At 39.6% G+C, this 23,330-nt stretch overlaps 2 protein-coding genes across 3 annotated transcripts in view; one reads left to right on the plus strand and one right to left on the minus strand.

The window, feature by feature from the left end:
• The window catches only part of PPAT (phosphoribosyl pyrophosphate amidotransferase), a 320,661-nt gene that overhangs the window by 274,322 nt on the left and 23,009 nt on the right, over positions 1 to 23,330 (minus strand). The gene's annotated exons all lie outside the window — the stretch shown is intronic.
• PAICS (phosphoribosylaminoimidazole carboxylase and phosphoribosylaminoimidazolesuccinocarboxamide synthase) overlaps positions 1 to 23,330 on the plus strand; it is a gene marked incomplete at its 5' end in the record, with an annotated part of 69,672 nt that overhangs the window by 1,552 nt on the left and 44,790 nt on the right. Inside the window, 5 exons of the mRNA XM_083367231.1 lie at positions 2,892 to 2,981; positions 6,747 to 7,223; positions 8,540 to 8,602; positions 8,706 to 8,804; positions 15,392 to 15,466. Of these exons, the coding sequence (XP_083223357.1) occupies positions 2,892 to 2,981; positions 6,747 to 7,223; positions 8,540 to 8,602; positions 8,706 to 8,804; positions 15,392 to 15,466 (804 nt within the window). The remainder of the gene's footprint in view (positions 1 to 2,891; positions 2,982 to 6,746; positions 7,224 to 8,539; positions 8,603 to 8,705; positions 8,805 to 15,391; positions 15,467 to 23,330) is intronic.

Below are 23,330 nucleotides of genomic sequence, written 5' to 3' on the forward strand. Positions count from 1 at the left end.
TCTGATTGTAACAACAAGAACCCCCCAAAAAAGTCTGCATAAACCTTGCAATGCATATTAATTTGTTTGAAATTAATAACATAAAGCCATTGGATTTTTTTTTTAAAAAAAAATAACTATCTTTAAACAATGCAGCAAAAGAGGAAAAACTCACAAGTTGAACACTGTGTCTATTATAAATGGTCTAGTCGTTTGCTCCAGGTTTTGAGATGAGGGGATGGCAATGTTTTTTCTGGTTCTGTTTTCACAGTTTATCACATTCCAACTTATACAATAATTTATATTTAAAATTTTCTGAAATCCACAAAGAAAAGCTAAGCCTTTCCCCTTTCTATAAGGACTTTGTGCATGTGGATCGTGTTTATAGACGTTTGCTGGAAAAAATAGCAGTGTACCAAGAATGAAATTCTTCCATAACCTTTCCCCATCTACCGGTGTTATTTTTAAAATCTCTAAATAAAGCTGTTATGTTACAGCAGCCTAGAGGACTGCTAATCCAAATCAAAGGGTTGTATCCACATCTAATTGCTTGCAACTAAGTGAACAAAAGCATGTCTCCTCCTCCTCCTCTCCATTGCCCTAAAGCACTTTAGTGGTGCATAAAGGACTGAAGGACTCTGAGAAGTGGCATTCCCAAAAATCAGTTTAATAATGGCACTTTCGGATGATCTTCAGAAATGGCTCCTTCCCTCATTCTCCACAACATTCATGGGGTAAAAGGCAGGTGGAGGCTCTCCATTTTCCGTAGGTGCACCCACACTTTAGAACAACTTCCATGTAGTAACTGAAGCCAATCTTCCATCAACTATTAAGAATGGAGTTCTTTCTTACAGCCTTTAGATGGACGAACTGAAGGCATCACAGACTGATTATGTGATGATGATGATGATGATGGTGATGATTTGTCTTTATATTCTTTTACTAGAGATGTTTTATTGTACTGTATTTCTGTTGATGTAGAAGACGTCCAATACAAATCATACCAAACCAATCCAGGAATCAATCATACATTTTGAAAATAGAAAGCCTCATGAAATGCCGTGTTTTCCTACAGCAGTCCAGGGCTGCTGAGTAAATGAATCCTCTGCTAATGCTTATGCAATTAATTTAGTAGCTATTGTTTCAGATTATTATCGGACCATGGGGAAAGTGTTAGTGCTCAGATTGATTAGCCCTGTTTAACCAGTCTGGCCTGACACATTCCTTTCATTATCCGAACTACAGGCCCTGTTTGGGTTCTCCATATCTCACAAAATGTTGATATATTTAATCATGATTTGTAGAATAAATAGAAACTATTATGGCTTATCGTGAAGTGGGTAACTAGCTATGATGTAGCCATGGGATTAACTATTTAGCCAAGTGTTTCTTGATTGGAAAAAAAAAACTCTCAACAACTAGAGAGAAGAATCACAATTATCCTTGCACAAACAAAGACTAAGGCATGGTCACTTTTGATAGTGAAACGGGCGGCAAATAAATTTATTGAATAAAGAACGTGGTATTTGTAAAGTAAAAAGTAACTGTAGTTTGGATTTGGATTCAGGGAATATGGCAGCTCCAATTTTGGAATCTATAAGGATCTAAAATTGTTGTGGTAGAGTTTCTAGATGGAAAAAATATCAGTATTTGTGATGGAAGCATTTAGCTCAGGTTTCCAGTTTTGTTCTATATATTTGTAAATAAATTTAAATCTTTAGAACATGCATTGAATGGGAACCCAAACAGTATGGCAGCAGCACTGCTGGGACATCCTGTAATTCAAAGAAGTCAGATGTGCTTAGTTTGTAGCTTAAATGAAGGCTGTGTAACATTTTGGGGGTGTTAGGACGCTGAGCTTGTCGATCAGAAGGTCGGCAGTTTGTCAGGTCGAATCCCGAGTGCTGCGTAACAGAGTGAGCGCCTGTTACTCATCCCAGCTTCAGCCAACCTAGCAGTTCGAAAGCACGTAAAAAATAGGGACCACTACGGTGGGAAGGTAACAGCGTTCCGTGCGCCTTTGGCATCTAGTCATGCCGGCCACATGACCACGGAGACGTCCTCGGACAAGCGCTGGCTCTTCGGCTTTGAAACAGAGATGAGCACCGGCCCCTAGAGTCAGAAACTACTAGCACGCATGTGCGGGGGAACCTTTACCTTTACCTTAGCATGGAGGAATCATCACCCCAAAGTAATTGGGTGATATCATGAAAGCTAGGTTTTACTTCATCCCATTTCTGTTTAATTAAAAGCTTAAATAATATGATTATTCCCCAGGCTTGACTTGAAAGATTTCTCATGTTCTAGCCTATAATAAATATACAGTTATCCCAAGTCCAATCTGCAGAAAGGGCTAATGGTTATACCCATTACAATGACAGTTCCTTGGATATAATCCTACCTGGGGCTAACTTTAAGCAATTTTAAAATGCTTATAGACTGGGAACTAAATCCTGCAGTTCCAAATCACTTCAATTTAAAGCTGGGCCTATTCAAGCAATTAATTTCAATCTTAATTTATTTATAGTGCAGAAGGATAGTAAGGTAAGTAGATGCTATCTTTTATTTAGAGCAACCTGTCTGGCAATCGAGCTCTTTAACATTCTGCTGTGTTCTGTTCATGCTTCCATCTTATTTTCAAACTATACACAAATGCAGTATGCCTCTCCTCTTTCATTTTCTATTCTGAGGGCGCTTAAAAATGTTTTATTCTAGCTGAGTTTATTGAACATACTCCTTGACTTATTTCAAGAGATCATGCTTCAGGACATTTTATGGCTATGTTCAGTTTTGTGGTTTTATCGAGGCTTTTTGCATTCTCAATATGGGTATGTACTAGCGTTCTGGTAAGAGTTTTTCAATATGCTCTATGCCCTCCCTCCCTACACACATTTTCTTCTTTATAATCCTAGGTGAAGTCTCAGTAACATTGGAGGAGGAAGAAGAAGAAGCTTCTACAAACCCGTTTCTTTTTATTTCCCACTGCAGGCCTATTGAACTAGGTAATGAAAGGCAGCATATGGGAGAGATGAAATGAACTGTTCTCCTTTGTACTATTTTAGTGGCATGACCATGATGTATTCTTAGGTTGGGGGTTTGTTGGAGCGGACAAGCAGAAGACTAAAAAAAAAAATCAATATGGCAGTTTTGAGTGCATGGTTGTACGTACCATTTGCCCTAACCCTCTCTCCACAAATAAACTTGAATAGGTCTCATGCACGCAGCAAAAGTTAGGAAATATAAAATGCGAGATTGTTATTGGAGTTCCAATACCTATTTCTTAATTATTGCTGTCAGAGAAAACGTATTGGAAAATGCTTTGTGCGTCTGAGGGAAGTCAGTTCCCCAGAGAAGGAAATATTAAAAGGGCAGAAAAATATATTTCCTAAAAAGATATTGAAGAACCAGGAAAGCATGCCCAGTTTTCTTAATAGTCCCAGGTCTCCTTCCCCTAAGCAGGAAACCAGTTCTATAGACATGCAAATATAAACCATCAAGAAGTTTGGAGATAGAAGCTTAGGAAAACAAAGGCCTAAAATCTACATGCCCCAGCCCCCAGGAAAGCAGGATATAACTGTTGGACCTACTAGGATTGACCCACAATCATCAATAATACCAGAAAGGCACACCCAGACTCAGGTCAGAATATGTGACACAGGAAATAAAAAGCCTGAAGCAGGAAATAACTCCAAACAAAAGATTCCAGGGGGTATAAAACCCACTCCCTACATGTGCTCAGTCCTTTTCTGCTGGATCCATCTTTCTGTCTGGCTTTCCTCTGCAATAAACTGTAACCTTCTTCCTAAAGCAGTCGCCATGTTGTTTATCCCCGACTTGGATGGAACCATGATGAAGACTTTTCTTCCAACACGTCCCTGCCCAACTGAGAAGCCCAAGCCCAGAGACACCAGAGCGAAGTCCAATCCTTTAGTTGCTTACACCTAATGAACGGAAGCTTGCCAAATTAAAGCTATAAGCTTCTAACCTACTGGACATATTCTGAGAGACGTTAGGTGTGCCTATCCATCTTCCCCGCCACCCCATCCTGGAATGTGCAGTCTCTTAATTTGGGCTTCTCTCTGGGAAAACTCTTCCCCACTGCTTCTCCAGGTGCATGTTCCATCACACCAATGTGGCTGAAAATACCGTAAAGAATATTTGTATCTGTGGATTAAAATGAGGGGTCCTTGGTGTTCTCTGAGATTGTTCTCTTGCAGACGTTTCATTACCCAAACTAGGTAACACCATCAGTGCTTAGCAAGGAGTGCAGTTTGCTTTCAGTTGATATTCTATGGTTTACCCTGTCAGTGTGGGGGTGGTCCTACAGATTCTTTGGTTGGCTGCTTACAGCTGGCTTCTTCTTTGGCAGCTTCTTGATTGGGTGTTGTTTACTTGATTGTTGATCTGATGTTAAATTTTGGAGTTAATCTATGCTGATCTGGGTGCTGATTACCGGTGGAGAGATGCTGGGATCCTTTTGTTCCCTTTTGGCTGGTTGATTGTCTCGTCCTCAACCTTGGCAACTTTTAAGACTTGTGGACTTCAACTCCCAGAATTCCTCAGACAGGCTGAGGAATTCTGGGAGTCGAAGTCCACAAGTCTTAAAAGTTGCCAAGGTTGAAGACCCTGGCATATACCATAGAGGTGGCTGAATATAAACTGATAAAACACTATGGTAATGGGAAGAAACAAGAAACTTAAGGGTGAGAGTTGAGAAAATTCAGGCATTTGAGGCTATGAAAACTGATGTCAATGGCTGAGGTACTGACTGGTTTACGTACGCATGATGTTAACTAGCTAGTTTAGCAGCTCTTGTTAATACTTCAGAATCATAGGGGGGAATGTCTTAGCATGTCTAACCCAGAAGTAGAATTCCTGAGACTGCTAACAACATTAAGGATTTAAGGAGGTTAATATTTTAGGGAAAAAGGCATACCCTTCTGCACATTTTCCACCCCAATCTGTTTATGTCAACCCTTCCAGGTAAACCAGATAGTAAACGCAACCTGATAAGCTAATTCTACTTTATTATAAGGCTACATTAACAGAAGCTTTCAGGTCTGAAAATACAAATCTTCCCTGCACCATCACGTTTAATTGTCTGATTCATTTGGGTGAGGTGGGGTCTTTCCTAAGTTATTCTGCCATTGAACCACTGGGGGCTTCTCCCTCTCTTCTCTGATCAACATCTTTTCCCCTCATCTCTCAAGGTCATTCTCACATACCATTCCAGTTTAGAAATAACTCAATATACATCTAGTTGACATTCACAGAAGAACTGCCTACCTACTCATACGAGAAGTAAAATGATGCCGTGAGTAGATGCAGCAAAACAATTTTTTGAAAAATGCTGAAGGGATACTAGCGCCTAGCAAATTTCCCTATCGACAGGGACAAAGTATAGGATGAGTTAACAGTTCTGAGGCTATATACAAGAAAATGATGTCCACGTGCAAGTTTTTTTTTAATTTTAACCAAAGTCAATTGGTTGACGCATTTTTGGAACCAACTCTTAACAGGCAGCTGATTCCAAAAGACAGAATACCATCTGAGGCAAAGTGAGTATAATTTCTCTACTTAAAGATCATCTGCACCTGTAACATACAAAGTGAATACGTGTAACTATCACCTATAAAACCATGGAGAGCCCATTCGTAACAGTAATTTGAAGAAAAAGTTTCAGGGTGTCATGATTTTGGTGATTTTAGATGCTAATTAATTATGTTTTAATGGTACGACAGTCAATAATGGCCCAGATATCACAAAAGAGAGCAAGTTTTGGGCAGAGGTGCCTTTTCTTTTGTTCAATGGAGTCTGATTTTCAGAGCCTAGCAGGAGAAATCCCCGCAGGTTTTTTTTTGGCAAGGTTTTCCAGAAGTGGTTTGCACTGCATCTTTTCTAGGGCTGAAATTGACAAGGTCACCCAACTGGTTTCATGCCCAAGTTGGGATTAGAATTTACGGTTTCCCCGTTTCTTGCTGATGCTTATAATCACTGTACCAAGCTTGCTTCCTGTTAGGTTTTAGGTTGATTTAAAAACAAACAAACAAGAATCCCCAAACTTGGAACAGAGACCGAACACAACTATTTTGGTCGCTGTTATAATTTTTAACATATCTTCCAGAAAAAAAAAAATGCACAGCCAAACTTTGCCATTTTCTGCATGGCTCTGGAGACTGCAAATAAAGATCTAAGGGCTGAAAATAGTGTTCTGTGGATTGGTCAGACTTGTATACAGTTCTGAACAGTAAACCATCCAGAAGGATTAATGTAACCTTAATTATGGATTAATTATCATTAATTATGGATTCCCTTTCAGATTCCCCCACGCCCCCGAAAAAACCAAAACCTATTGTTGCCTGACATACTAACTTTACAAGAGAAGGTATAAAAACAATTTTTTTTTTACTTTTTAACTTTTATTACATTTGTATACCGCCCTTCTCCCGAAGGACTCAGGGCGGTGAACAGGGCATATATAAATAACAATACAAAAATTAAAAAGGAATTAAACAAGCGCCCAGTTAAAAAATACAATAACAATAAAAGACCCATTAAAAACCCTGACGTTCCCCATCAGGCCAGACCAGCTAGTTCAAATAAGTGGGTCTTTCAGTAAAAATTTTTATTTTTTACTTGTTTGTCATCCAGCTTGAGTTTATTTCTATGTTTTTCTATTAATGTTCCTGGAGAAGAAAAATAGTTAACCACACATTTTCTCTCTTACTATCTCTACCTGATCCTGACCCCCACCCTACCCATTGCAGGTAATACACATCTGTGTCTTTCTCCTATCCTACCTGATGCAGGTAATCCAACCACAGTATTAGATGCTTCCAAAAATCTTCCCTTCATTCCTTCTGTAGCAAACGAAGGAGGAAAGCACTGGACTGTTAATGAAGTAAGAGCTCTAATACGTGTCTGGTCAGAAAAGGGCATTCAGCAACAATTGGAAGGAACAGTGAGAAACAAAAGAATATTTGAACATGTTGCTGCTAGACTACAAAAATTTGGAATTGACCGGGACTGGAAGCAATGCAGAACAAAATATAAAAATCTAAAGCATGAATACAAGAGTGTTAAGGATGCCCAGTACTCAGGCAACACAAACAAAAGTATGAGGTTTTTCAGAGAATTGGATGCTATTTTGGGACACAATGCAGATAAAACAAGCAGACTCCATAATGACTATGGTGAAAAACCAGCAGAACGGATAAAGACCACGATAGAAAAAAAAATAACAGGTAATTATTTTGTTTTTTTTACTTTTTAAAATAACTTTGCATCAAATTCTGCATATAAAGAATTCCAGTAAGTTTTACAAACTCGGCTTAATTCAAACTACAGTATGAAAACGGAAGAAAGAAAACTAGAAAAATAATTAATGTGGAAACAGTGGTATGTGATCCAGTTGGTCAGGTGCTTTAATTCAGATGACAGGGATATCTTAGTTAATAATCAGGGATATCTGTGGGTGTTTAAAAACAAAACAAACCAAGATGGCAACCACAGTTGTATGGTCAAAGATGGTCCCTTTCTATGATGCAGGTGAAAAGTTGTAGGTCTCTGAAATCACAGTTACAATTGCTTGTAATTAGGAGTAATTAAGAGCCTTGGTGGAGCAGTGGGCTAATGCCTCCTTAAGTAACACCAGCTGCCTGCAATTAGTGCAGGTTCGAGTCCCACCAGGCTCAAGGTTGACTCAGCCTTCCATCCTTCCGAGGTAGGTAAAATGAGGACCCAGATTGTTGGGGGCAATTAAGCTGACTTTGTAATAATGCTGCTTGGGGTTTGTGTGAAAGCACTAATAAGCAGGCATATACATAGAATGAAGGCTACTGCTAAGCTTGTAAGCCGCCCTGAGTCTTCGGAGAAGGGCGGGATATAAATGGAATTTTTTAAAAAAAATAGGAGCTGTGGTGACACAGTAGTTAAATGCAGTTAGAATGCAGTATTGCATACTAACTGCCTGTAGCCTGGTGTTCGATCCTGACTGGCTCAAGGTTGACTCAGCCTTCCAAGGTCGGTAAAACGAGGACCAAGATAGTTGAGGGCTGTACGCTGATCAGAATATGCTGATTCTGCCGAGAGCTGTATATAAGCAGTATATAAGCGCTATATTTTCAGCATTTCTCAACTGGATGCCCTGCAGAGCACATCATTTTTAGCACAGCTGTTGATCTGCTGCCCAAGGATGGCATGGTTTGTCCACACTGCTAGGAAGACGGTTATATAGGATACTAAGAAGGCTAAACTATGTGGCCTCCTCTATTACATTGCCACTTACGATTTGCAAAGATATTCAGTATAACAAATGCAGTCCAATGAATATTAGGGTCTTCTGGATGGTGTGATTAATGCATTATGTTTGTTTCCTGTCTGGAATTGTTAAAACATGGTGTGTGTACACTTCTTGAGTACTCAAGCAAAATACAATTTAAGGCTGATGGACTGTGTTTGGCTTCACTGGTTAAGGACTGAGCCTCATTTATAAGAAATAGAATTTTACGGCTGTAACACTAATCCGTAACATTTTATCCAGAATTACTCTGAATTACAGGTGAAGAGGACTTTATTAGTAACACGTCTGGAGACACCAATGCAAAGAAAATGGCAAATGCAGGTGACTATGAGACACTGCTGATCAATTTCTTGACTCAACTATTAAAATTCCAAGCTCTACAATATGATACCAGCAAACATAATTGTCCTTTTTGTTGTTTTAGTGATTTGCAGCACAGCAGAGAGAACGAACTCTGGGCACTTGAGAAAACCTGATTCCATACTTAGAAGGGAGCATATAAAAGAAGAAATTGTTGATTCAGGTAAATGTTTTCCAATTCCATTTCATCCTTTTGTAGATTACTATTTGGGTTAGGACGCTGAGTTTGTCAATCAGAAGGTCGGCAGTTTGGCGGGTCGAATCTCGAGTGCCGCATAGCAGAGTGAGCGCCTGTTACTCGTCCCAGCTTCTGCCAACCTAGCAGTTCGAAAGCACGTAAAAAATGCAAGTAGAAAAATAGGGACCACTACGGTGGGAAGGTAACAGCGTTCCGTGCCCCTTTGGCATCTAGTCATGCCAGCCACATGACCATGGAGACGTCCTCGGACAAGTGCTGGCTGTTCGGCTTTGAAACGGAGATGAGCACCAGCCCCTAGAGTCGGAAACGACTAGCACGACTAGCACGTATGTGCGGGGGAACCTTTACCTTTACCTTATTTGTGTATGATATCACTGAATCACACAACAGGGAAAGGCATCATGCAGAAATCCAAATGAAAGCACAGAGCTTTCCAGATGCCAGTAAAAGGATTTTTTTCTGGGAAATTAGATTTGATGGTGAACTGCTATTATTATTATTATTTAGCGTTAATTTTCTAACACTGAACTGCAATCTACTTCCCTGAAATGTAACCCCATTATTCAGTGTATTAGGATTATAGAAAAGGGGTCCTGCTCTTCTGTGGTATTCTTTCAAGTACCTAAGGATTCATATTATGTACAGTGCTGGGCTGCATTAACAGAGGGATAAAATCAAGATCGCGTGAAGTACTAATACCACTTTACAATGCCTTGGTAAGGCCACACCTGGAATACTGCATCCAGTTTTGGTCACCACGGTGTAAAAAAGATGTCGAGACTCTAGAAAGAGTACAGAGAAGAGCAACAAAGATGATTGGGGGACTGGAGGCTAAAACATATAAGTCATCCTTGACTTTCCACATTTTGGCTATTGTTCGAACTTATGACACTGAAAAAAAAGTAAATTACAACCAGTCTTTGCCTTATGGCAGGGGTGTCAAACTGCCGGCCCATGGTCCGGACACACCATCCAGAACCCGCGTCCACCCATTGCCGGCAATGGCAAAACCGTCCCGATACGTTGCGCGAAATCACGAGTTTTACATGTCTGCCTTATGGTCACTTCAGCAAAACCACAGTCATGTAGTTGAAATTCGTGTACTTGGCAACTGGCATTCATAACATCTACAGGTCATTTGTGACCTTCCCAGCTGACCTTTAACAAGCTAAGTCAATGGGGAAGCCAGATTCGCTTAATGACCGTGTGCTTCACTTAAAAACTGCAGTAATTGGCTTAGCAACCATGGTGGAAAGGTTGTAAAATTGGGCATGGCTCACTTCACAATCACCTTGCTGAGCTATGCAAATTCAGGTCCCAATTGTGCTCTTAAGTCGGGGACTATCTATACAAGGTAATTCTGCCTTTCCCCATTACCAATGAGAATTTTGTCATCTTTATTTGTGCAGTTAGTAGGGTGTTTTTTTTTCCTGAAGAAATTTCAGTGCATTGTAATCTGTAGCCCCTTTGACACCTTTTCTACATCTCTGAGTTCTCCCAGAGCACTTTAATTAATTTGACAAATAAAGTGCAAGCCTTTCGCAACAAATACGGTGGTAATGGATAAAGACCTTGACAAATTGACATCAAGTGCAAATGCTTATGAAAAGTCTTTGTCTGGGACAGAAACTCATTTTACTCTGTTGCTAAGGTCTGGGTCTTAGATAATCAACATTTTTACAAAAATCCGCACCGAACCTGTCAACCATATTCCAGTTTTATGAGGGTGAAGCTTCGTTCTCCGAGCTTGTGGGTTGGTTTCTGAATGTTTTGTTACCAGGCTAGGTAACATCTTCAGTGGAGTTGAGGGGATGTCAGTGTTCCTTCTCTTTATAAGGGCTTCAGGTGTGGGTGCGTCAAGTGAGGGTAAGGTGTGAGTCATCAGTGAGAAGCGTGTTACACAAGATCAAGGGCATTGAGAGGTGAACTGCTGGTGGGAGGGGGGGCTTGTGTGGGTTGGTTGTGGGTCGGTGCCATCTCTGGTTGGCTGTGTGGTTGATTTGGATTCTGAGTGGCTCGTAGGCCAATTGTAGGTCGATGTGTCTGTTGATGGAATCACTTGTGCAGTGCCAGGCTTCGATGAACTCACAAGCCTGGCGGGTAATAGTATGGCCAATGATTTTTGTGTTGTTCCAATCGAGCTGGTGTTGTTTGGCATCAGTGCGGACAGAGATTAAGGATTTGGGATCGTAGCATCTGACTGCCAGCCAGTTTTAGTCTGCCTAGTTTATTCTACTCAAAATGGAGATGCGTCTATTGTATTATGTAATAAATAAAACATAAAGTGAAGTCACGAAGGCACCTTCACCCCCAACACCTAAATAAGAAAGGATGGAGGGAGAAGTTGGAATACAGGTAATGTTCACATTAGCCTAATACAGATAGTCCTTGACGTTTTAACTGGTTGCTTAATAACCAAAATTATAACAGACCATGAAAATGGGATGGACGACACCTTTGAAATGTGCGGCTGTTTGCGGCACTCTGTGGTCAAATGACCGTGATTTATGTTTTTTGCTGGAAATGCTTCCTAGAAAATAGATTTGCTTAATAATTGTGGAGTTCATTTAACGCAAAGCAGGTGGTAAAATTAAAGTGCAGTCATCTGCTTTATGATCACAATGTATGACCAAAATTGTAGTATCAATTATGGCCACGTCGAGGACTATTTATATTCCTTTTTCTGCTTTGATATAATGAATGCTAGCATTACTAAGTCTATACTTCATATGCTGCTTGTTAGATTTTTGAAATATAAATCCATTGGTTAAGAGGTTTTCTCACTCTATTGAAAACCAAAGTAACATTTCAAAATTAAGAACATCAGCTCCTAACATCTGCCTTTTGCTACCACCACATGCTATAACCATATATCAGCCAGTAGAGGGTGCCAAATTATTATAGACAGAGAATTTTCTAGAAACCTATTTCTCCGCAAACTCCCAAAGCATGAGTATTTGGTTTGGTTTTGTTGTTCTGTCTGAATGAACATTTAAGCCGGTAAGAGCAAACGGGCTAAAATTTCTAAATCCAAAAGAAACATGTACACCACCAGTGCTACTTTCTTGATAACATCAAAATAACATCAGGGATGTCTTTTAAACAGATATGAAAACGGGCACGAATACAATCAATAAACCAGCATTGGTTTTGAAAATGTTGACTGAAATGTTACAATTGGATTGTCTTGCATAATATTTGCCAATTATCCAACAGCTTAAAACGTAGTTGCAGTTAGGTAACGAAGTCACTGAACCCCCAGCACAAACTTGGACTTTTACCCTTTGGTTAGATCTTCCTTCGGCTGTAATTGATTATATTATCTATCACAAGGATCACTTCACCAAACAGCAAGAAACCAATTATATTGAAGGTCAGACTTCCTCCCTCTTTTTGGTTGGGATAAACCCCAGTAGTGTGCAAAGTATAATGAATGATTACATTATTTTGTAAAAAAGAAAAAAAAAGAAAAAGATCCTTGACTTCACTTCTTAAAGAGAATTCTTAAGGCCATCATAATGACAAAAAACTCCCTGGGTACGTTTATGCAAGATAAGAGGAACAATGCATTCATTGTTCTTTATGTTAATGCCTGCAAACTTGCTTGAGTCAATAACCTCAAAATAAATGTCAGGGTACCGATCCTTAAACTGATCCTATTGTGTGGGCCCGTTTTAATATGCATACAAGTACCCCACAATAAAAGGGACGCGGTGGCTCAGTGGGTTAGGACGCTGAGCTTGTCGATCAGAAGGTCGGCAGTTTGGCGGGTCGAATCCCGAGTGCCGCACAACAGAGTGAGCGCCTGTTACTTGTCCCAGCTTCTGCCAACCTAGCAGTTCGAAAGCACCTAAAAACGCAAGTAGAAAAATAGGGACCACTACGGTGGGAAGGTACCAGCGTTCCGTGTGCCTTTGGCGTCTAGTCATGTCGGCCACATGACTGAGACGTCCTCGGACAAGCGCTGGCTCTTCGGCTTTAAAACGGAGATGAGCACTGCCCCCCTAGAGTCGGAAACGACTAGCACGCATGTGCGGGGGAACCTTTACCTTTACCTTACCCCACAATACGGGTAACCCTGAACTTAAACTATTTGCTTAATGATGGTTCAAAATAAGAGCTTTATAAAGAATATTTTATGGCAAAATGTTCCACATACCCGCAAGTGATATGATCAGAGTGCTTGGCAACCTGTTTGCCTTTATGATTATGGCCACACTCCCTGAGATCAAGAGATCACCAATTGAAATCTTCTCTGCCAGCTTCCCAGGAAAGACAATGGCAAAACTGGCAGGGAAGGTTGAAAGTTGCTACCACCTGCTGAGAGGAGTCCCTCTCGCCTCTGGGGGCTGGGTGAAAGAGCTGCCCGCCGAAGGAATTCAGCTCCCCAAGGATTGTTATGTGAGGAACAGACCCAGGCCTCCCAGGTGTCCACTTGCCAATGGGCCTTATAGCCTGCACTGAGCCTCCCAGAGATTTCCACACACATTCTCTACTCAATGTCCCATAAAACTGCTTAACAACCGCAACTGGCAGTGCCAGGATTGTGGTCACTGAACAAAATAGTCATGTGGATGTCCTGCTTAAAAGCCACTTTACTCAATGATTGAGATTCCAGTCCCAATTGTGGTCCCAAGTCGAGGACTACTTGTGTCAGAAAGCAACATTTTTCCCCACATCCTCTGATAAATTTCTTCAAGTCAACACACCAGACTATTAAATCTAATTATGCATACTTCCCACATATTTAAAGAACAAAATGGCATGTGGGAAACAAACAAGACTAATCGTGGAGAGAAGCAGCCTAGAACTAAGGAGAAACTTCCTGATAGTTAGAACAATTAATCAGTGGAACAACCTGCCTCCAGAAGCGGTGAATGCGCCAACACTGGAAGTTTTTAAGAAGAGACTGGACAGCCATTTGTCCAAAATGGTATAGGGTTTCCTGTCTGAGCAGGGGGTTGGACTAGATGACCTCCAAGGTCCCTTCCAACTTTATTATTATGTCCTTTTTAGCAATATGGGATTCATATTTGTGGCAGCATCTAAGTGATCTTGAACTTTAAAAACTAAAGGCAGTCAATCTGGCTAGCACAGGAATGGGTAACTATCAAGGATATACTGTAGACTGGAAAGGATAAACAAAATCTCAGAAGAAAACAATGACAAACCATTTCTGTATTATTGCCGAGATGATCAGATGCATATGTAAATGTTGTTAACAGGAACCAAGTACAAGTCAGAAATGTCTTTACCTTATTAACCACGTGGTGCATGTAGTCACTAAGTGACTACAAAAAAAGTGAAATAATCTTGACGAAGTCATATGGAAACCCTGTACGTGCTTGGTTTTGATGTGGAAAAAACACGCAGAGTATTTATATATCGTTTTCTGGATCTACTTGTCCATACTTCAAATACACAAATAATTACTATCTTGCGGTCTAAAATAATAAATGGTATGCACTTAGGATAGTTCTATTGGTAAAATGTAAGCTGCATGGGTAACTATGGGCTTGATCCCATTGAAAGAAAACTTGGAGGTCTCAAACCTCTTAACCAAAAGCAGCTACCGTATTTTCCGGCGTATAAGACGACTTTTTAATCCATGAAAATCTTCTCAAAAGTCAGGGGTCGTCTCATACGCCGGGTGCTGAAACTTTAGGGGCAGGGCTGGCTGGAAAACCTGGAGCGGATCTCCCATTTGGTCTGCGCAGGGAAAGCGGGACCAATTGGAGAAGAAGCTGCAGTCTGTGATTTTTTACAGGCTGGGGTCTGGGCGTCTTTCCTTCTAAAGTTGAAGAGCAGCTGCAGTCTATCCCAACTTGAAAGGCAGGTGGGGAATGCAGCAGTCAGAGCAGCTGGTTAGCTCTAAGGACACATTTGACTCAGGAACTGGGCGGGTTGGCTGGAAAACCTGGAGCGGATCTCCCATTTGGTCTGCGCAGGGAAAGCTTTAGAGTGAATTGGGAAAAGTTTAATCCACTTGCACTGTTTTATGTTTACATGTTTGATGACAAACAGCCTTATGTTTATAAGTGACAGTTTTCCTACAAAGTACCTGCATGTCATAAGGATTTGAATTAAAATTACCATATTAAAATCAAATCTGATGTTTTTTAATTTTTATTTGGTGTGCGTTGGAAGAGGGGTAGTCTTATACGGCGAGTATAGCCCAAACCCTATAATTTAACAGGAAATGTAGGGGATCGTCTTATACGCCCAGTCGTCTTATACGCCGGAAAATACGGTATCTGTTTCCCATCTTGGTGTAGCATCTTTACCCATCTTTGTAGTAGTTAATACTGTCTGTCGCCAGCACCTTCCTCTTAAGTCCTGATATTCTTCACTATGGAAGGCAGCATTCGGCATATATTTGTTTGTAATATAAGTCTTTGAATACAATTGTTTAGAACAATGACAGGAAAAATATTAGAGGATATTTTAACTCCCAACTCACTGTTTTTAATGTTGAAATAATTATATTAAATATATGAAATCCAGTCATATGTCAATTGCACTTTCTAAAAAAAAAACTTTTAAATTTACAGAAATTCAAGAAGACAACAATTCCATTAATATGCCTCCAGAGTTCTCACATATAAAACAAGAACCAATTGACATAGGTAAGTCAATCCATTGAGGGTATTTATATGTAACACTTTATAAAATATTTTTTTTAAAAATTCTTCTTTGTTTACCTCTCGTCTGTTCACTGGCTAAAATCTTGGATTAATCAAAATTAATTTCCAACACAAAACTATTTAATTGTAGCCCAGAGACATGGTTTAATTGACAATATATGAGCTTCATAAATTTAAGGGGATAGAGGTCTCCGCTTTTAAAGATATAGCACTGATGGCAGGTATATAATCCACAAAAAACATTGTCGAGTTGATTATCTAAACGGATAAAAGAATTCAAAAATTCTGATAAATTTCAGTACCAATATTTTAAGATGCTATTATGTCAAATGCAATCGTGATAACAGATAACTCGCAAAGCCATTTTCAGTGAGAAAAGAAGGCTTTTTAAAATTTAAACACTGGCCATATCTGACCTCTTTACCTTCATTTTAAACACCCTTGTTTGGTGTAAGCTTCACCAGATAAAGCATGGCTTACTTAGAAATATAAGCAGAGAATTATGTGCTAATTCATTACAAGCAATATGGTTGGTTTTTATTACCCATGCTTAGTAGCTCTTTGCTTAAAACTGTAGTCTGGAGTAAGCTGAAAGAGCGTATTTTCTCCTGGGGAACAGCATTATTATTTTTTTTCTGTCTTTAATTTTATTGACCAAGTTTAGTAGATTGGCAAATAAACGGAATCTAGAAAAGTCTTGATTCCGTTTGACCTTGGCATCCCATTCCTTTATCACAATCCACCCCCATGTTTCAGGCCATAGCTTTTTATGTTTTGCTCGATCTGCACATCAGTCTAGTGAGGAATCTCCTCTAAAAAGGCCATTGAGAAAGGGGATTATCTTCTAGAGCAAGGGTAGGCAACCTTGGCTCTTTTATGACTCGTGGACTTCAACTCCCAGAATTCCTGAGCCAGCCATGCTGAGGGGAAAGGGAGAGGTTTCCAAGCTGAACCATGCTGGCTCAGGAATTCTGGGAGTTGAAGTCCACCAGTCATAAAGCAGCCTAGGCCAGGGTAGGCAACCTTGGCTCTTTTATGACTTGTGGACTTCAACTCCCAGAATTCCTGAGCCAGCCATGCTGAGGGGAAAGGGAGAGGTTTCCAAGCTGAACCATGCTGGCTCAGGAATTCTGGGAGTTGAAGTCCACCAGTCATAAAGCAGCCTAGGCCAGGGTAGGCCACCTTGGCTCTTTTATGACTCGTGGACTTCAACTCCCAGAATTCCTGAGCCAGCATACCTCAGCATGGAAACCTCTCCCTTTCCCCTCAACATGGCTGGCTCAGGAATTCTGGGAGTTGAAGTCCACAAGTCATAAAAGGGCCAAGGTTGCCTACCCGTGTTCTAGAGGGAAGGACTTAGGGCTTCGTGTAACGGTTTGCATGATCTTTTCATCAACATTCACCCGGACAGTATTTCAGTAGCTCTGCAAATCCTGTTGATTAGAAATCCTTGAATGAATGGCTGTCCTTTAGCTTTAGTTCTCCACATGTCCAAAATGAGAGTCACAATCACTTGTCCTGGAGCACAGGTCTGCAACCCGCGGCTCTTTCAGCCGTCTCCTGCGGCTCCTAGTCCTCTGCCATGTGCAGTTCAAAAAAAAAAAGTGGGACTAAAAAAATTCAACCAATCAATTCAAATATGCAGGGTAAGTGCATATCTCGCCTTGGCTCCACTCTTCAGTCAAACCTTGTTCTGTGCATGCGCGCATGTACGGGCATGTGCACACATTTTTTGCGGCTCCCAGTTTTTCCTTTTGTGAGGGAACCTGTTCCGAGTGGCTCTTTCACTGTTTCAGGTTGCTGACCCCTGTCCTGGAGGATTGATGAGATTTATTTGTTTTTAGCTAATGAAGCTCTTTGGTGTATCAGAGATTGTATTGCTGAATGCATTAAGCTTAACCATTTCCCATACTTCTACATCTCTCTTTCTCCCTCCCTCCTCTCTCTCTTTCTTTCTCTCTCTCTTTCATAGAAAACTGTGGAAGCTTCTGATTCCAATTAATTATAGCCCACTGCAGTTTGATGTCAGTTTATATGAAACAAGACACATAATAGCAAGTGATGGTAAGGCTTCGTGGTATCTGAAGCAGAACATCCAGATTCAATCCACAGTTTTGTTCCATACCTTGTGCACTCTAAAGCTTCCTCTTTCCCTTATGTACTCAAGATGGACAGTGATTAATATTTATATGTTACTTATGTATGTTGCATATAGTATGTTTAAATGTGTGTTGTGTATGCGTACACTTTGAGAGCAAGCAACTAAATTTCACTTTTAATGTGTGCCATTGTGCGCACAGTAAAAAAATGACAAGGTTATCTATCTATCTATCTATCTATCTATCTATCTATCTATCTATCTATCTATCTCAAGTCAAAATGCTTCTGAACTTTTTTCTCCAGAATGCAGTTTTTTATAGTCACAAGTGTTTAAAATATTATCAGCAACATATTCTTTGGGTTTCATGCCTAGTTTACTAATACATATTAAGTTCCTTTCTCTCTACTTCGTTTTTTCTAGCCAATGATAAAAAGTATCCATGTTCTAAAATAAACTGAGTCTTCTCTTTCATTTTCAATGTCAATCTATCCATTTCTGCACACTCTTAAGATTTTTTTTTAATTAACACTTCTTCTGCTGGTAGATCTTCATTTTTCCAATATTGAGCAAATACAATTCTTGCAGCAATTAATATATGTAAAATTAAATATATACACTCTTTCTCATAATTACCTACAATTATGCCCAGCAAAAATAATTCTGGCTTAAACTCTATGTTTTTTTGTCATTTTCTCTAACCGCGTATGTATTCTTAACCAAAATCTTTTAGCTTTAGAGCAGACATGTCAAACACAAGGCCCGGGGGCCAGATCCGGCCCGCGAAGTGGTTTCATGCGGCTCGCAAAACCATCCTGGAAACAGTGAGGGAATGGCCCCCACTTCTTGGCCCTGGCCCAGAGACCCTCCTTCTGCCAGAGACCCCCAGATCTGTCCCACTCCTGCCCGGGCCCCCATAGGCACCCTTGATGCGAACCATGTAGAGCTGGCCACGCCCACCCAGTAGGCCATATTCACTCTAACCATGCCCACCCAGTAGGCCACGCCCACCCTGGCCACACCCACCCGGCCCCCTGAGGGCAACCGCAATGCTGATGTGGCCCTCAATGAAATTGAGTTTGACACCCCTGCTTTAGAGCATGTCCACCAAAGATCGTAATAAGTGCCTGGTTTTTGTTTACATTTCCTACAATTGCTTGATATATTTTTAAACATTTTTGCTGACCACACAGGTGTTAAATGCCATCTACAAAACAATGTAAAAAATAAAATAAATAAATAAATTTAATATAAATTTTCTTTGTATGCTACTGCTTTTGTTATTTTGGAAAGGCTTTGCCATTTTTCCAGTTCTATATTATGCCCAAAATTCTTTGCCCATGTTAGCGTTTCTTTAACTTGGTCCTCTTCCATCTTTAAACTTAGCATATATTTATAAAGGTTCTTAATCAATTTTTCATCTGATGTCAGTAATATCTTATCAAATTCTGTCTGTTCTTTATAGAATCCAGATATTTTAACATCTTTTTCATATCTTGTTTAAATTTTCAGATATGGCCACCATGATAAGTCATATACCCTGTTCTTCTAGTTCTTGTCTTATGTTTTATTTTTCCTTCTTTATTCAGAATGTCTTTATAAGTCACAATTTTGTCATAGTTTATTAAGTTTGGGTGAACAAACGCTTCCATTGTTCAAAGCCATTCAGGTATTTTCATATAGATTTTCGCTTTTATTTTTCCCCATTCTAGCAACAGTGTGTTCTTAAGTAGTGATATTGAAAGTATCTGTGAATTTTATTTTTTCCATACCATAGAAAGGCATGCCATCCAAGTTGTAGGTCATGTCCCTCTAGGTATAGTAATCTTCTATCTCTTAAGAGTTATCCACTCTTTTAGCCATGTTAGATCGGCTGCTTGGTAACATAGATTCCAGCCTGGTAGTCCAAATCCTCCATTTTCTTTAGCTTCTTGAAGTATTTTCAATTTATCCTATTTCAATATTGATTTATTTAGTTCATCAAAGAAGTTTTCCCCCACTTTTATAGGTATTGTTTGAAACAAAAAGAGTACTTTAAGTAAAATATTCATCTTCACTGTTGCTATTCTCCCCAGCATTGAAAATGGTAGGTTTTTCCATTTTTCCAAGTCTAATTTTATTTTTTTTAATAGTTTTGTGTAATTATCTTCTTTTATTGTTGCACATGTTGCTGTTTTGACTATTTGAAGACCTGTGTTTTCTGATAATTGATTTTTTTTGTTTTTCTGTAAGGTTTTTAGTTGACACTTTAGTCTTTTCTCTATTTATTTTCAGACCTGGGAGTCTGATAATTTTCATGTCTCCATAAACCAAGCAATTATCATTGCAGAAAAATCATAAGCTCAGCACTTATAAACAGGTCCACTTTTTAGACAAACATCTAGGACTCCAAATAATTCATATAAAAATGATAAAAAGTTCTATGAAGTGTAGGTAGATTTGCTTCCATAGATGGAATACAGTAGAGCATCCATGAAAGATCAAAATATCATCAGCTCATGAATGGAGTAAAATATTCTGATACAAAATACTACGAATAGTAAAGTATCATGTTAACGTTGCAACTGAATTTCTTTCTGTAAAAATGGTGGTATTATTCCTGGAATGTAAGATTTATCTGAGAATGACTAATTGCAGAAAGTTCAATTTACACATTCCATTGCTTGAAAAGCTCACGGATCTGAAAAGTTATCTTACATGAATAGTTTTTATCCTTAAAAAAAAAGGCTGAATTGGGAACTGCCTATTTTCTAATATAACAATGTCCCTGATTCAGAGTCAAATTCTGGCATAAAAGCACATGTCACAGCATTGCTGATATCAAAAAAGCTGTCACTATAGTAGTTGAAAGCACTTGAGAACTTGACTTAAATTTCATCAATTTAATACACATTACACAAGCATGAGAAATGCCAGGGACTGCACTATTCCTATTCTGACGTGAGTCTGACGTGCCCTTTGGAACATTTAAGTTGCATCAATGGCAAGAGATGATCTTCCCACTTTGAAACCAGGACCCCTCCCCATGGAATGAGGTCAGGAGGAGATCACATCAGAACACTAGTTTGATTTTTTTTTTACTTTTTACTGTCCCCCGCCTTCTTCAAAAAAAAAAAAAAGGTATCTGGAAGTAAAATGCTGACACAAAAGCAAAGAACTCTGTTCCTATTGCATATGCTAGTTTTAAACTTGATTAAGTAAAAGGTAAAGGTAAAGGTTCCCCCGCACATGCGTGCTAGTCGTTTCCGATTCTAGCGGCCGGTGCTCATCTCTGTTTCAAAGCCGAAGAGCCAGCGCTTGTCCAAGGACGTCTCTGTGGTCATGTGGCCGGCATGACTAGACGCCAAAGGCGCACGGAACGCCGTTACCTTCCCACCGTAGTGGTCCCTATTTTTTCTACTTGCATTTTTAGGTGCTTTCGAACTGCTAGGTTGGCAGAAGCTGGGACGAGTAACAGGCGCTCACTGTTACACGGCACTCGGGATTCGACCCGCCAAACTGCTGACCTTCTGATTGACAAGCTCAGCGTCCTAACTCACTGAGCCACCACGTCCCTTAAACTTGATTAAACTTCAAGCCTAAATTATAAATTTCACTTGATAAACAGCTCGCCTGAACTCACCAATGCAATTGACTGTTTTAGGCGTTAATGCACCTGAATCTAATTCAGTGTGGTCCTGCAGTCTGCAGAAGTCTATCAGTTGGTCTGCTGGAGCCTTTTCATGTTCCCTGGCTAGACCCTGTTTTAACACCTCAGCCTCCGCCTCTTTATAATACATGAGAGTTAGCTGGATGAATGAGAAAACTGATCTGTGGCTGAAAATTAGTTCAGCAAATGGCACAAGTAATAATTTAAGCAGCCAGTTCAGAAAAATGAGAAGATAATCCCTGCTGATGTCTGCTTAGGTAATCATCTGTTCACACCATACATTGTCTGACATCTCAATGAAGTGTTTATTCCAAAATTTTGAAAGCGCTAATATTTGCATGCTACAATTCTTTGCAAGCTGCAGTTGGGGAAGGCAGATTTATTTATTTCTTTAGTGGTACACAACTGCCAAAAGTGATATTTATTTATTTATTCAATTTATATACCGCCCTTCTCCCGTACGACTCAGGGCGGTTCACAAGGTTTTTTTAAAAAAACAGATACAACAATTACAAAACTTAAAATCAATTAAAAAGAATTATATAGACTTATATATGAAGATTAGAGGTGGATAACAAAAGACTCTGCAGAGGTTTGTGCATTTCAATGCCCAGCATTCTTAGCCATACTGGGAGTGTTTTAGCAATCTTTGGAGAGTCCTAGGTTTGCCCACTCCTCTCTAGGCAGAAGCAAGCATTGGCCCCATGGAATGCTATCATAAGCCACTACCCCAAACACATACCAGGACGGTATCAAGCACTGACACAACCACCGTGCTTCACATTGCTCAAGGAGATCTGATGTCTTATAAAACAGCAATATTAAGTGGTATAATCCCATGCCGAAAACATCTGAAATCAATTATGCAATGCAAAAGGCTGTTTACATAAACGTTATGCAACTTGGAATAGTTTGTTCCAGCTGTAATGTTTGCAATTTGGCAACCTTTGGAAATTTCGCATTGGAAAAAGAACGACAGCAAGGAAAGCTGAACCGTTGTCAAGAAAGTGCAAGAGTCACAGACATGAGAACTGTGTCTTCCAAAGAGAGATATATATATATTTTTTTTCATGGGCATTTTCTGGCCTTGAGCCTCAGTCAAACACTTCCCTCGAGTTTCCAACTATCAAGATAGTCTAAAGGGGAAAAAAACAAGCCAAATCAAGTGCCAGCCTTCAAGCCTCTACATGATTTATTTGAAACTGTATAGGCCTTAGCCCAGTTGCTAAATACTAGAGAAACTGCCAAGATAATTTTACTGTTGCTAAGATGTTTCCAATGTTGGCACAGTTCACACTTCTTCCACAGCCAACTTGCATTCCTTGCCTTCCATAGCCAACAATGGAATTTACTTCCACTGTAGCTCTACAAGATCATTTTCAAAAAAAATATATGCTAACTCCTTATAATTCATATTGCAACCTTCATTTTATTTACAATTCCATGGGCCTCAATGGTCTGTTCTGTGGATGATTTTGGAGAAAAGAATTAAATACAATATCAAATAAATAAAAATCAGAATTGTTTATTTGGGGGAAAAAAGGGGGAGTATTGGACAGCATATATAAAACCAGGTAAATTACTTCCAGGCTGTGAGCTTTTGCAAATTTACTAAATTTGCAAATATAAAGCTATAATAAACACCCCCCCACCAGGTGCAACTATCTCCTCATCAAAAACATAAGTTTTGCTGGATGGCAATGACTCTCAACTTGTAGCATCACATTGCCAGTTACAGAAACAGGACATTAACTGATTATTATTATTATTATTATTTTGTCTGATCTGGCTCTATCTAATAGTGTTTCCACTTACTCCACACATTTTACAATGTAAAAACAGTCCTCAACTTACAACCACAATAGAACCCCAAATATTGTTTGAAAGTTGTTGCCGTTGTAAATCAAGATACCTTGTGACCTGGTGAGATTATATGAGCATTTTATGAAGGCCCTTAAGTGAATCACAACATTGGTTAAGCTCATCATGTGGTTATTAAGTCAATCCAGCACACCCAATAAGTGGGTTTTTTTTTTTGCCGGAAACTGGCCAATTTAGTCATGTGATTATAAGACACTGCAACTGGTTGCAAATGCAAG

Source organism: Vipera ursinii, assembly GCF_947247035.1.
Source record: "Vipera ursinii genome assembly, chromosome: 7".
Lineage (NCBI taxonomy): Eukaryota > Metazoa > Chordata > Lepidosauria > Squamata > Viperidae > Vipera > Vipera ursinii.